Source organism: Gadus chalcogrammus, chromosome 20 (genome assembly GCF_026213295.1).
Source record: "Gadus chalcogrammus isolate NIFS_2021 chromosome 20, NIFS_Gcha_1.0, whole genome shotgun sequence".
Taxonomy (NCBI): domain Eukaryota; kingdom Metazoa; phylum Chordata; class Actinopteri; order Gadiformes; family Gadidae; genus Gadus; species Gadus chalcogrammus.
This window is the reverse complement of record NC_079431.1, coordinates 19625187-19638751: the sequence shown is the minus strand read 5'-3', so window position 1 is coordinate 19638751 and position 13565 is coordinate 19625187. Positions and strand designations below refer to the sequence as shown.

General features: G+C 48.2%; 1 protein-coding gene across 1 annotated transcript in view; it reads left to right on the top strand.

The window, feature by feature from the left end:
• The window catches only part of parp4 (poly (ADP-ribose) polymerase family, member 4), a 41361-nt gene that overhangs the window by 11468 nt on the left and 16328 nt on the right, over positions 1-13565 (top strand). Inside the window, exons 17-23 of the mRNA XM_056579148.1 lie at positions 7861-7947; positions 8431-8595; positions 11865-11911; positions 12124-12205; positions 12350-12487; positions 12740-12926; positions 13037-13107. Coding sequence (XP_056435123.1) covers positions 7861-7947; positions 8431-8595; positions 11865-11911; positions 12124-12205; positions 12350-12487; positions 12740-12926; positions 13037-13107 — 777 coding nt within the window. The remainder of the gene's footprint in view (positions 1-7860; positions 7948-8430; positions 8596-11864; positions 11912-12123; positions 12206-12349; positions 12488-12739; positions 12927-13036; positions 13108-13565) is intronic.

The window sequence follows — 13565 nt, the reverse complement described above, 5'->3', positions numbered from 1 at the left end:
TAGTGGGTAAATAAGAAAAAATTTGAAAGAAAAAAACAAAACACTGTTTTAGTTTTACGTTGAGCAGTTGCTGCCCTTTTGTTGAATTATTACTGTCGGGTGCTTTCGCTCAGTAGTAACTATGTTAATAGTCTTTTTACTCTGGAAAAATACTATTTTGGATAGCTTAATTCGCCCAAAATGTTAGGCTCACATGGTTGGCGCACTTGCATGGCTCCACTGCTAGCCCTAGATGGACATGATGAATGCCTCGGTGTGGTCCACCTGAGGGAGGAGCTGTCCGACAATCACTGTATAAATTGTAGTTTCATGCCACCTGGGCTGAAAGTGGCAAGACTAGCCGAGTTGGAAGGACCTCAGGTTGAAGGCGAGCTTCCCCCGCCTCGAAGAGAACCAATGGTACGAGTATGCTCCCCACCCAGGGCTGCCCCGTCCAGGAAGAAGGCTAGGAAGGCTGACGGTTATGCTGCCAAAGTAGACAAGCTAGTGTCAGAGTTCGCTGAGATTAAGATTTTGCTCTTTAACCCTCAGTCAGTTAGGTTAGCGTCAACCCAGGGGTCAATCCCTCAGGTTGAGGCTCCAACTACACCAGAATGGGACGGACAAGCCCTCTCTACGAGGGCTTCCTGTAGCCAGTTCTATGAGGACAGGCCGTTACAGGGCGAGGTAAAGGCTTCTACCCAGGCTTTTGAAGACGGCTCCCAGCATGTAGGGAGTGGGTCTAGGGCAGGCTCAGAAGCTTCCCCGGCCATGGTTAAGCCAGTGGTCCGACTGGCACTGGCACGCTTACGGTTGGATGAGGCTCCAGCAGCAATTGCTCCAGCTAGTGATTTCTTTAGGCGTATCCCGCCACACGATACTTCTTCTGTCCCTCCCTCCCAACCATATATTGAGGAGCTTCACAGATGCTGGCCAGACCCCAGATCTCTACCTCATCACACCAATGACAGCAGGGCCTTGGCTTCAATGCAGAATTCCAGCAAGCATGGACTTGACCGAATTCCAGCCATAGAGCCGACCATTGCCTCCCTCATTGAGGCACCAGAGGAGGTGTTGAGGCCGAATGCTCGCTGTCCCAGGCCACAGTGTCGCATCACTGATGACCTATTAACGAGGTGCTATGACACAGCGGCACATATGGGCCGTATCGGGAACTCCTTGTCCCATTTGATACTGACTAGGGGTGCAACGGATCAAAAAACTCACGGTTCGGATCGTTCCTCGGATCAAGAGTCACGGATCGGATCATTTTTCGGATCAGCAAAAAAAAAAAAAAAATAGCGTTTGTGATTGCTATAGCCCGGTCTGATTGTGGAAGAAGGGGCTGCTTAAATGCCGCGGTGATGAGCGGTTGTTGAGCCGCTTTCGGTTTCACTCCTGTCAGTGAAACACCGGGGTGATGTCGCTGTAAATGCGTGGCCATGCTCGATGTGTTTTTCTTTATGTTGGCAATAGCTATGTCAGCTACGTGTTACGTCTGTGTGGTAACCTAGGCGACAGGTTTGTGTGGCAGCGCGAGTATGGAAACAGACGTAGCACTGGAGGCAGCAGTTATCGTTACAGTAGTCACCGAAGTCTAGCCTACTTTTATTTTCCATGCCCACTGTTCTTCATGTTGTACGCTGAGGACAATAAATCACAACGAGCCATAGGACTGTTTGCTTATTGAAAAGGGAACTGTTGCGGACTTTTACCCAGAGCGTGTTAAGTAGCTCTGTCCCTGGAACTAGCAGGAATGGTTACGGCTGTGTGTGGACTGAACATGCGCAATTTTTTTTTTCATAAATCAATCCGCGGATCATGCGTGTGCCGAACCGAAATAGATGATCCGAACGGATCACGGATCAATGATGATCCGTTGCACCCCTAATACTGACCCTGTCTAAGTCCTTGCAATCATCCAGTGCCGATACTTCAGCACAGTCTAAGTGACACGTCTTTGCAGGCATTTGCCTTTATCACCAGAGAGCTTGGTAGGCTGATGTCGTCGCTTAAGCTGGCTCGCTTCCAGGTATGGCTGGCCCAGTCCCTATTATCAGAGCCATGCCGGAGAACCCTCCGCGCTCTCCCAGTATTTCCGGGAGAGCTGTTTGGGCCAGCAGCACAACAGGCCTTGGATCGTGGGATCCAGGCTTACCAGACACGGCAGCAGTTTGCTAGTCTTCGGGGAGCTACATCTCTACCGAGACAGCAGCCTCCAAAAGGTTATGGGACCAATCGTCCTCTGCCGCCAGCGCGTCCTAGTGGTTATCCCAGGACCTCACCAGCTCCTGAGCGACCCTATCAAACCCGTCGGGCTCCCACAAGGCCTGCACCCCAGGCACAGAGGGGTAGGGATGGGGATCGAAACCCGGTTCTATCAAGGACCCGGTTCCACTTTTTTCAAAACCCGAAAATCATTAACGTTTGGGCTAATCGATACCACTATTGAGTCCCGTCGCTCATTTATAAAAAAATCTGTCCTGTAACGTAATGTTGTGTCCCTCGAGTTGCGTCACGGCAAACATGTATTACAAGTGAAACAAGTGAAGTCTGGCGGTTAACTTTGCTCGCGAGGATGGCTGTACGGGCGAAAAGGGTGAAAATCATTTATTGTAAAGGGGGGAACACAACCTCAATGGCCAAGTACATTTAGCCTGGTTCTACCAGACTCTCGTACTTCACTTCATTTCATTTCATTTCATTTGTACAGAGAGTCTGGACCTAATCAATTGACAAACGTTAACTCACTTGAAGGCGGGTGTCTGTTGAAGTTTAAAATGATTGGATCTGCCCAGTGCCACTCTGGATCTGCCATAACCAATCGCTAACGTTTGGTTGTGACGTATGTCATGCGCCGGGAATCACGCGCAGGTTGTACACAAACCAAACACCTTGCGTGTCTGCACGAAAATGTCCGTCAACGACAGCTGCAGGTTTTGTCGAATTTATTTTATCAGGGAAAAATTGCACATTGTAAATCAACTACCTACCTACAACAACAACTCAAACTGGCGCACGACTTTATCGTCATTGTTCTCAGACACGCCCTCTGTTCGCTGATTGGGCGCCGCTGTGGCGGCGCCAGAAAACCAAATTACATACAGCAGGTCCAGACCTAGTACTGAAGGGAAATTCAAATTGAGCGGAAGTACTTAACCCTAACCCTAACCCTAAAGTACATTAGCATTGTGCATCAAATAAAGGCCAAATGCAGTACCTTCGACTGTCTCCGAATTGAAAAGACTCCTCCTGTCTCCTGTCGCACCACAGACGGGCCTGTCTTAATCATCCACTCAAAGTACGAACGGTAATCGCACACACAGACATTGTCGCTATAGTCCCGTCAGTTAAAAATAGTAATCGTGAAAGTAATTGTGAAATCGGTGTTGTAATCGGTAGTATACAAGCTAGTTATCTTAAAATGAAATAAAGTTTCAGACGTGGTGCGTGATGATGTGTTGAGGTTGGCTCAGTAAAACAACGGTTATCATGATGCGTTCAAACGTAACATAGAGAAACGGTAAATTGAGCTTTTGGTGAGAAACATGAGTAATACTGTATTACTCATGTTTCTGTATTGCTAACAAAATTGTAGCCTATAGTGCTCTAATCATTTTAGTATATATAATTAAAACTACTGATGTCAAAAGTATTAAGAATTACATGTTCAATTTAAAATACAATTATTTATTTCCTAAATATTTTCCTCATCACTAAAAACACGTCGTATTTCCACTAATTAATAGAAAAGTATCGATAGTGGTATCGATAAAGACTCGGATCGTTAAGGAGTATCGAAAATGGTATCGATATCAATAAATATTAATGATCCCCATCCCTACAGAGGGATGGGGATCATCATCACTGCCCCCAAGAGGACGTGGGGGCAGGTACTGACGGCTCAGGGCTGGGCGTCGGGCGCTTCGCCCAGCAGCACTGTCCTCATCTGCTGGGGAAGTTGCACTACAGACCCTTGGGTGGTGGCCACGCTTTCCCAGGGGTACAATCTCCAATTCCGACACCGGCCCCCAGTTTTCAGGGGGATCAGACTGACTACAGTCAGCGATCTCACAAGGCGACAGGCCCTCAGCCAGGAGGTATCCACCCTCCTGGAGAAGAAGGCCATCGAGATCGTAGATCCTCAGACACAGCAAGGAGGGTTTTACTCAGTGTATTTTTTAGTTCCAAAAAAAGAGGGTGGGTTTCGCCCTATACTGGACTTACGAGGGCTGAACAGTTTTCTGAAAGTATTGCCTTTTCAAATGCTAAAGACAGCAGAAGTGCTCCAGGCCTTCGCACGGCAAAGCTGGTTCAGCTCAATAGATTTAAAGGATGCTTATTTTCACGTCCCGATAGCACCACATCACATGCCATACCTGCGCTTCGCATTCGAAGGGCGGGCTTACCAGTACAGGGTCCTCCCATTTGGGTTATCACTAGCCCCACGGATCTTCACAAGGTGCATGCGGGCAGCGCTCGCACCAATGCAAGTCACCGGAATGCAAATCCTCCCTTATCGCGACGATTGGCTTATTTGCGCTCCAACCCGGGAACGGGCAGAGCAGGACACCACAGCCCTCCTAGGCCTTGTGGAAAGGTTGGGTCTTACAGTCAACTATGGCAAAAGTTGTCTAATTCCCAGCCAACAGGTACTGTTCCTTGGCACAACCCTGGACTCCATCCAAATGCTTCCCTTCCCGTCTCCGCGGCGCAGAGGCCATGCCCCAGATCCTCCTGCATTTTCGGGAGGACTCTTTCTCAGGCTGTTGGGAATGTTGACGTCAGTAACGTCAATAGTGTCACTGGGCCTCCTCCACTTGCGGCGGTTCCAAGTTTGGACCAATGGCCTCCACTTAGATCCAAGGTTGCACGGATCCAGGAAAGTCAGGGTGTCCAGTAAATGCCTCCTGGCATTACAACCCTGGAGACGCAGGGCATTTCTTGCCAAAGGTGTCACACTGGGTTCGATCCCCTCATGCCGCCAGGTGGTAGTGACCTATGCTTCGCTCTCTGGCTGGGGGGCAGTGTGGCAGCACAGGGCGGTGAGAGGGCTCTGGAGTGTGCAGCACAGGACATGGCAAATAAATGTGCTCGAGCTCCCTGCTATTTATTTAACGCACCGCAAATTCCTGCCATATTTGAGGGGCAGACATGTTCTGGTACGATGCGACAACAAGTAAGCTGTCTACAATTTGAACAACAAAGGGGGCACAAGGTCGGCTCAGTCATTACAGGTTGCACAGCAACTACTTGTATGGGCTCCCCCTTACTTTTCCAGCCTCAGGGCTATGTACATTCCAGGGCCACAAAACACGGTGGCAACTTTCTTTCACACCAGAAACCTCCGTCGGGGGAGTGGCGGCTCCACCCAGAGGTAGTAGAGGCAAAATGGAGCAAATATGGCACAGCAGAGGTGGACCTGTTTGCTTTAGAGTCCACAACACATTGCCCTCTCTGGTTCTCTCTGTCAGAGACGAGTCCGATGGGACAGGATGCCTTGGCACATCCATGGCCACGTCAGCTCCTTTAGGCCTTCCCGCCATTTCCACTGATAGGGTTAACTCTACACAGAGTTCAGAAGGGGAACCAGAGACTCCTGCTGGTTGCCCCAAACTGGCCAGGGAGACCTTTTCCAGTAATGTACAGGCTGCTGGATGGAGATCCATGGTGCCTGCCGAAGAGGCGGGACCTGCTCTCACAGCTGGGGGGCCACGTCTGGCACCCCAGACCAGGGTGCCTGCAGCTATGGGTTTGGCCCTTGAGGGGCCTGATCCACTTATAATGGAATGTGACCAGGAGGTAGTTCAAACCATCATAGACTCAAGAGCTCCCTCCACCAGGGCACTTTATGCTAACAGGTGGAAGATATTTGCAAAGTGGTGTGAGGCTCAGAAAGAGGTACCGGAGTGTTCCACAGTGCCAATGATACTGAGTTTTTTGCAGTCCTTACTGGGAAGGATCCACTTTAAGGGTCTATGTGGCTGCAATTTCATCCAGGCACATTAAGGTTGATAGCCAGACGGTGGGGTCTCATTCTTTGGTGACCCGATTTCTTAAAGGAGCCCAGCGGAGGAACCCCCCAGGGGCTGTCAAGGTTCCCTCATGGGACCTACCTCTGGTACTTGGAGCCCTCCGTCTCTCCCCGTTTGAGCACCTGGATCAGGCAAAGGTTGCCTTTCTTCTAGCGATCGCGTCAGCCAAGCGTGTGAGTGAGCTTCATGCGTTGTCAGTGAGTGAAGAGTGCATACGCTGGAACTCAGACGGCACAAGGGTGGCACTGTGGACTAACCCATCTTTTTTTCCAAAGAGACTGCCTTCGGCCCACTATAATCAGGTCATAGAGCTAGCAGCTTATGGCCACACCCACCGGATGAGGAAGCTAGTTCAGCAGAACTACTCTGCCCGGTGGAAGCCTTGAGATGTTACATACAGGAAACTGCTGGTTTTCGCCACTCTGATGGCCTGCTTGTCTGCTACGGGGGCCTGAGGAAGGGGCAAGCGCTGTCCAGACAGAGGCTTTCCAAGTGAGTGGTGGAGGTAATTGAGGAGGCATACAAGTCCAGAGGACTGCCTTTGCCTCTTAACATCAGAGGCCATTCCACCAGGAGTGTCTCCACCTCCTGGGCAGCACTACGAGGAGTGCCTCCAAGTGAGATTTGTGCAGCGGCCTCCTGGACTTCAGCGTGCACCTTTGCCCGATTTTACAGGGTCAATGTTGCTGCTCACCACGCAGTGGCTGCAGCTGTTTTTCAGGCACCCTCAGGCCCTTCCTAATAGGTGGGTACAGGATTCCTCGTGACTACGTTGGTAATAGTCATCCAGTGTTAAGCACTGCCTCTGGGAATGAAATAGAACGAGGGTTACGTATGTAACTTTTGTGCCCTTGTGCTCATGTTTAAGTCTGCAGTCTGCCTCTGAGATGAATAAAGTACTGTATCTATCTGTTTATCCATCCATCTAGTATCTACAGCATCTCTGTCTGATCTGCAGTGTTTGTAATAGCGCTGTTATTTTTTCAGTAACGAGGTTATCTTACTAATTACTGTTTCCGTTGTTACGACGCCGTTACCGTTACTGTACGTTAAATGCGGTGCGTTACTATGAATTGATTGAATAAACTGCATAATCCGAACGCACCCCTGGCTTCAAACAAAAACTGCTAGTGAGGAGACCGGGTGGGTTAACAATGAGATAAGCGATTATGATTGGCTAAGGCAGTGTCATGTTTCATGGTAGCCAATCTGAGCCAGTGTTTTTACACACAAGCCAGGACACGCGCGCCACACACACGCACATGCACACACCAAACAGATTCTGTGAAGCAGCAGAAATGGCGAGTCCAGAGCAACCCGATGAAAAGTTGCCATTTACTGCAGTATTAGGCAGATGTTCCACAGCCTTTGCAACTAAGTAAATTAAAATTCAGTTGGAAGTATATCAGGGCCTTGAATGGGCAGTTCAACCATTTAATACATTAAGGCCAAGTAAAAGCTGCTCTGAAAATTCCAAATTCTTTGACATATAGCAACTTTCTTTTTTTTACAGTAACCCAAATAGTTACTTTCCCTGATAACTAGTTACTTTTATTATAGATAATTATTTTTTGAAAGTAACGTTCCCTCCCAACATTGCTGATCTGCCTTTCTGTGTGACTGTCTGTCAAGATGGAATAGGATTACATGTGATGACTAGAATAGAAAAAAAACTAAATTAGAGAAGTCATCCAAAAACCTCAGGCTTAAAAGCATACTCATGAGCATACTCCTAAGTGTACTTACTATATTTTAGTAAGTACATTTAAGTATTATTGGGTTGGTATTTTTTAAAACAGAATTAAAGTGGCTATGTTGTGGTGTTTTGTGAATGTTTCAATCCCAGGTGAAGGAGAAAGAGCAGGCCCGGAAGGAGTACAAGCAAGCCATACAGCAAGGAGACGGAGCCTACCTCATGGACCAGGACGCCCCGGTAACGCACAGCAACCGCACCCCATCACACCAACCCTGCCTGCCCTGGGGCCCAGAGGACATGATGAGACCTGATGACCTTTTATTAGTGGATCACTAGAGCAGCTCAAGGGGATCTCTCTTCAGACAGGAAGGAGAAGCTCTGCCCAGACTTTAAGCGGGGCGTGTTGGCCTCAGGGAGCCACAGGGTGGGGGTAGAGAGCAAGAGGAAGGCTTTCATTGAACTATTTACTCAAACTTAATAGTAAACTTATGAAGAAGAACACAGTTGATCTGAAGTCTACAATTATTTGGTTTTGGATTGATCATCCAAAGTGGCACGTTATGAAGAAAATTTGCAACTAATTCCCCAGACAAACAAATCCATTCCAGGTCCAGTCTATTCCAGAAGCCAGTCAGGACCCCACACAGGGAGTCACATGATCACTAACAAAAAACAGCCCCTCAATGCTCTGCTCTCTGATGTTGGTGATGTCATCCCCAGGATGTGTTCACCATCAGCGTGGGGAACCTGCCCCCTGGGGCCACCGTCCTCATCAAGGTCACCTTCGTCTCCGAGCTCATCGTCAGGGACGGCTGTGTCCTCTTCTCGCTTCCTGGTAGCGTGGCGCCATGGCAACAGAGTGCGGCACTCAACCAGACCACGCAGGTAAAGAGAGAGGACAGGAACACTTGATGTATGTGTGCTTGTGTACGGGAATGGTTGTGCGTTTGTGTGCGTGGGTGCGTGCATGTATGCAAGTTTGTAAGTAGCGTTACTAGGGGTCCAAACAAAAACGTAGGAACCCTATTGTAATCGTTAGTATTATTATTTTATTCCTGAATTTTTCGGCTCAAAAGTTTTAAAATATGGCAGGATTGTAGAACTCGTAAAATGAGAATCAAAGTTAGTTAGTTAGTTAGGCCTTCCATCGATGGCCTAAGTTCCCTAGGGAACATAGGCCATCGATGGAACCCCTCCTTCCTTTTCGGTCTTGTGCCTTCCGATCCAGTTGTTGCCATGTCAGCCCTTTCGTCTTCATCTCCTGCTCTGTGGTTCTTCTCCAGTTGGCTCTAGGTCTTCCCCTCTTTCTCTTTCCTTGCGGGTTCCATGTTAGGGCCTGCTTTGTAATTTATTGATTTTTTCTTCTGAGTGTATGGCCTATCCATTTCTATTTTCTCCTCCTGATTTGGGTCTCTATTGGTTCTTGTTTGGTGAGTTCACAAAGGTTGGCATTTGAGATGGTGTTGGGCCAGTAGATTCCCACAAGGCATCGTAGACAGCGGTTGCTGAATGTCTGTAGTTTGTTGAGTATGTTGGTGGTTGTCCTCCAGGTTTCGGATCCGTAAATTAGAGTGGATTTGACATTTGAGTTGAAGACTTTTAGTTTGGTCTTGAGTGTGTTTTTTGTTTTCCAGATTTTATTTAAGATGTTAAATGTTGTCCTTGCTTTCCCAATTCTGGCTTTGGCATCCTCCTCTGATCCTCCTTCTATATTAATTACACTCAAGGTATGTGAAACTGGTTACACCCTCTAGCTGGTTTTGATCCATGGTTATTCTTGTTGTTGATTCGCATTACTTTGGTTTTTGATGAGTTGATTTTGAGCCAGAGCGAAGCTGCAGTTATCTCTAGTCTGTGTGATTTCTCCTGCTTCTGTTGCTGGGTGTGTGCAAGTAGTGCCAAATCATCAGCAAAATCCAGATCCTCTAGCTGTTCGGTCAAGCTCCACTGTATGCCGGTTCGGCTGTTGTTGGTTACCTGTTTCATCCAGTCAGGACCTCAAAGGCCTCTGATACGCATCCTTCTTTGGGAACTTGACATTTCATCCCTTGGTGAGTATTCTTGATGATGCTGAACTTTGGTGGGATGCCATAGTGCCCCATCAATTTCCACAGCATCTCCCGATTCCACACTGTCAAAAGCTTTTTCAAAGTCTATGAAATACTAAGACAGGAGAGTTCCATTCGATGGATTGTTCGATGATAATCCTGAGGGTGGCTACTTGGTCTCCACAGGATCTACTGTTCCTGAAGCCGGCCTGGTTTTCCCTCAGTTTCTCATCCACCGCCTTCTGGAGTCTCTCGAGTATAATGCGGTTGAGCACCTTCCCTGGTGTTGAAAGCAGCATTATTCCTCTGTAGTTTTTACGCTCCCTGAGGTCCCCTTTCTTTGGAATCTTTATAATGTTGCCATCTCTCCAATCTGGCGGGGACATTTTCTTCCTCCCAGATGATTTGCATGAGATGGTGAAGCATGTTGGTGGAGGTTTCGATGTCTGCCGTGAGGGCTTCGGCTGGTATCTCATCCCGCCCCTCTGCCTTGCCTCCTCTCAGGGCCGTGATGACCTTCTTGCTTTCAGTCTTGCTGGGGGGGGGTTGCAGTTTATCCGTCCACCTCTTTAGTTGGTCTTCCTTGGTTCTGAGGAGTGTTCCCCTGTGAGTTTTTAATGTGTACTTGAGAGAATTTGTTTGAACTTCTGTTTAGTACCTCTTTCTTCCCCCTTCTCTTGCTCACTTTCGCGATCGTTTCGGTGGATAGCCAGGGTTTGGTGGTTTTTTTTTCCTTCTCCCTACGACTTCTTTGCATGTCTCTTTCCAAATGCTTTTCAGTCCTTTCGACGTATCCTCCAGTGATCTTGGGGTTTCTGCTACCTGCTGTTGTAGTAATTGTAGTGCTTGGAACCGGTTGTGTAATGTGACTTGGTAGAGTTCAGATGTGCCTATATCCTGAAATTGTTGTACATTGAATTTGACTCTTCCTTGTCATGCGTTTCAGTTTCAGCTGGATCCTTGCTGTAACCAAGTGATGGTCAGATCCAGCATTAGCTCCTCTTCTAACTCTGACATCCAGCAATGAATGCCTAAACCTTTGGCTAATGCAGATGTGGTCAATCTGATTTTCTGTGGTCAGCAGAAACCCAAGTCGCTTTATGGATGTCCTTGTGTGGGAAAATGGACCCACCGATGACCAAGTTGTTGTCTGCACAAGCCGCTGCAAATCTTTCTCCATTTTCGTTGATGGATCCTAGTCCATGTCTTCCCATTACCATTCGTAGCCTTGTTGTTTCCTCCTATCATGGCATTCATGTCTCCCATCAGGATTATTATGTCCTTCTTTCTTGGCCTGGAGTATGTGGTATAGTTGGTTGTAAAAGATATCCTTGTTTTCATCGGCTGCATCGTTCGTGGGGGCGTAGCATTGTACTACCTGGAGGTTTATTTTCTTGTGTGTAGTAAGGAATCTGGCTGTGATGATCCTTGAGTTGATGGGTTCCCAGCTAATAAGGGCCCTCTGTGCTTCTTTGGAAAGCATGAATGCTACTCCCTCTGTATGTGGTGCAGAGCCATCTCGGGGGCTTGGAGTACAGTGTGGACCCTCCGCTCGCCAAGCTTTGGACGCACTGTCTCCATGCGGTTTTCCATGTGCGTCGTCATTTATTCTTTAGCTTGGGATGCTGAAGAGTCTTCCTTTCCAAGACTTTGGGATTTTTTTACCACTAGGAAAGTGCAATGAAACTTGCTACACATGCAACATTCCTTATGATGAACAACTTTCTATTCACAAGTCGCAACCCATATGGTCAGACCATTTAGACTTAATGCATTGGCTACGACACGACCAAAGACCTACACATAAACTGCTGGAGGTGATAAAAGCTGCAAACTTGGCACACATATACCAGGTGACTGTAGGACTATATGGTGATCAATACATAGAAATAAGTCCAAAGACGGCAGAGATATAGTATACCCATGCCAAATTTCATTTTGGATGCATTTGTCTGAAGATGCCTTTCTGAACCGCGGCCTCTCTCCAAATTTAATTAAATTGAATGAATGTAAGCCATGCTATAACCATGAATTATTTTTATCTGTCTGTACTTTATATATATGTAATATGTGTAATGTATCTGTGTGTAATGTGTATCTCTCCAGGCCAGTGTGGAAAAGACATGTGTGACTAATGATGCCGCCAGTTCCCGGTGAGTTGAGACTCAAGACAGGGTGGACCAATAGTTTAAATAGCACTGATAACCTCAACATACTCTGGTTACTCCCACGTTCGCACATCTAATCCGAAGGTGTGTGTGTGTGTGTGTGTGTGTGTGTGTGTGTGTGTGTGTGTGTGTGTGTGTGTGTGTGTGTGTGTGGTGTGTGTGTGTGTGTGTGTGTGTGTGTGTGTGTGTGTGTGTAGTGAGTTTAGCCTGCAGATGTCCGTAGAGATGCCCTATGAGATCCTGAGGTTGCAGTGCAGCACTCACAGAGTTCAGATCAAGGTAGGGTCACTCTGCTCAGGAGGGTATGGCCTAAACTCACCTCTGTTGGGCCTTTGTACTCCTGACACTTCCTCATGCACTTTCAGAGCACTGTTACATCTGACGGGTGTCTGTGTGTGTGTGTGTGTGTGTGTGTGTGTGTAGACAACAGCCTGTAAGGCGGTAGTTAACGTGCTCCCAGGTGAGGTGGTGGGGGCTGACGGCTTCCAGCTGTCAATCACTCTTTCTAAGCTCCACCTCCCCAGGATGTGGGTGGAGAATCATCCCGACAAGGACAGTCAGGTGAGTGATGGTTACTTGTCTTTCTGTCTGTTTGTTTTCCTGTCTTTCTGTCTGTTTACCTGTCTCTCTCTCTCCCTCTCTCTCTCTGTCTCCCTCCCTCTCTCTGTGTCTCCCTCCCTCTCTCTGTGTCTCTCTCCATCTCTCTCTCTCTCTCTCTCTCTCTCTCTCTCTCTCTCTCTCTCTCTCTCTCTGTCTCTCTCCATCTCTCTCTGTCTCTCTCCCTCTCTCTCTGTCTCTCTCCCTATCTGCCAGGCCTGCATGCTGGTGTTCTACCCAGACTTCCCGGTGGGGGTTGGGGGTGTGGACGAGGTGGTGCTCCTGCTGGATGCCTCTGAGTCCATGGTGGAGGACGGGGCGGTGAACGCCAGAAGGATCGCCCTGGAGGTTCTGAAGGCTCTGCCGCCCAGCACCAGGGTCAACGTGGTGTTCTTCGGGACAGGTGTGGTCCACACTATCCGATCCGAAGTTTAGCAATTCTCATTGATTGGTAGTTTGGGATTAAAATTATTGTTTTGAGTCGGAGTTAACCTTTTATTTGACCTTCATCAGAGCAAACTGAGCTCTTCATCTCTGCCAAGCCGCTCAGCCACGTCCTCCAACCCGCCAGGAAGTTTATCCTGGTGAGTTTACAGCCAATCAATGCCTCAGAATACCCTCTGAGTTCAGGCAGCCAATCACTGCCTCAGAATATCCTCTGAGTTCAGGCAGCCAATCACTGCCTCAGAATAGCCTCTGAGTTCAGGCAGCCAATCACTGCCTCAGAATATGCTCTGTGTTCAGGCAGCCAATCACTGCCTCAGAATAGCCTCTGAGTTCAGGCAGCCAATCACTGCCTCAGAATAGCCTCTGAGCTCAGGCAGCCAATCACTGCATCAGAATAGCCTCTGAGTTCAGGCAGCCAATCACTGCCTCAGAATAGCCTCTGAGTTCAAGCAGCCAATCACTGCCTCAGAATAGCCTCTGAGTTCAGGCAGCCAATCACTGCCTCAGAATACGCTCTGAGTTCAGGCTGCCAATCACTGCTTCAGAATAGCCGCTGAGAGAGGCCAGAGAAAGGGAGGGACAACCGATGGAGCTA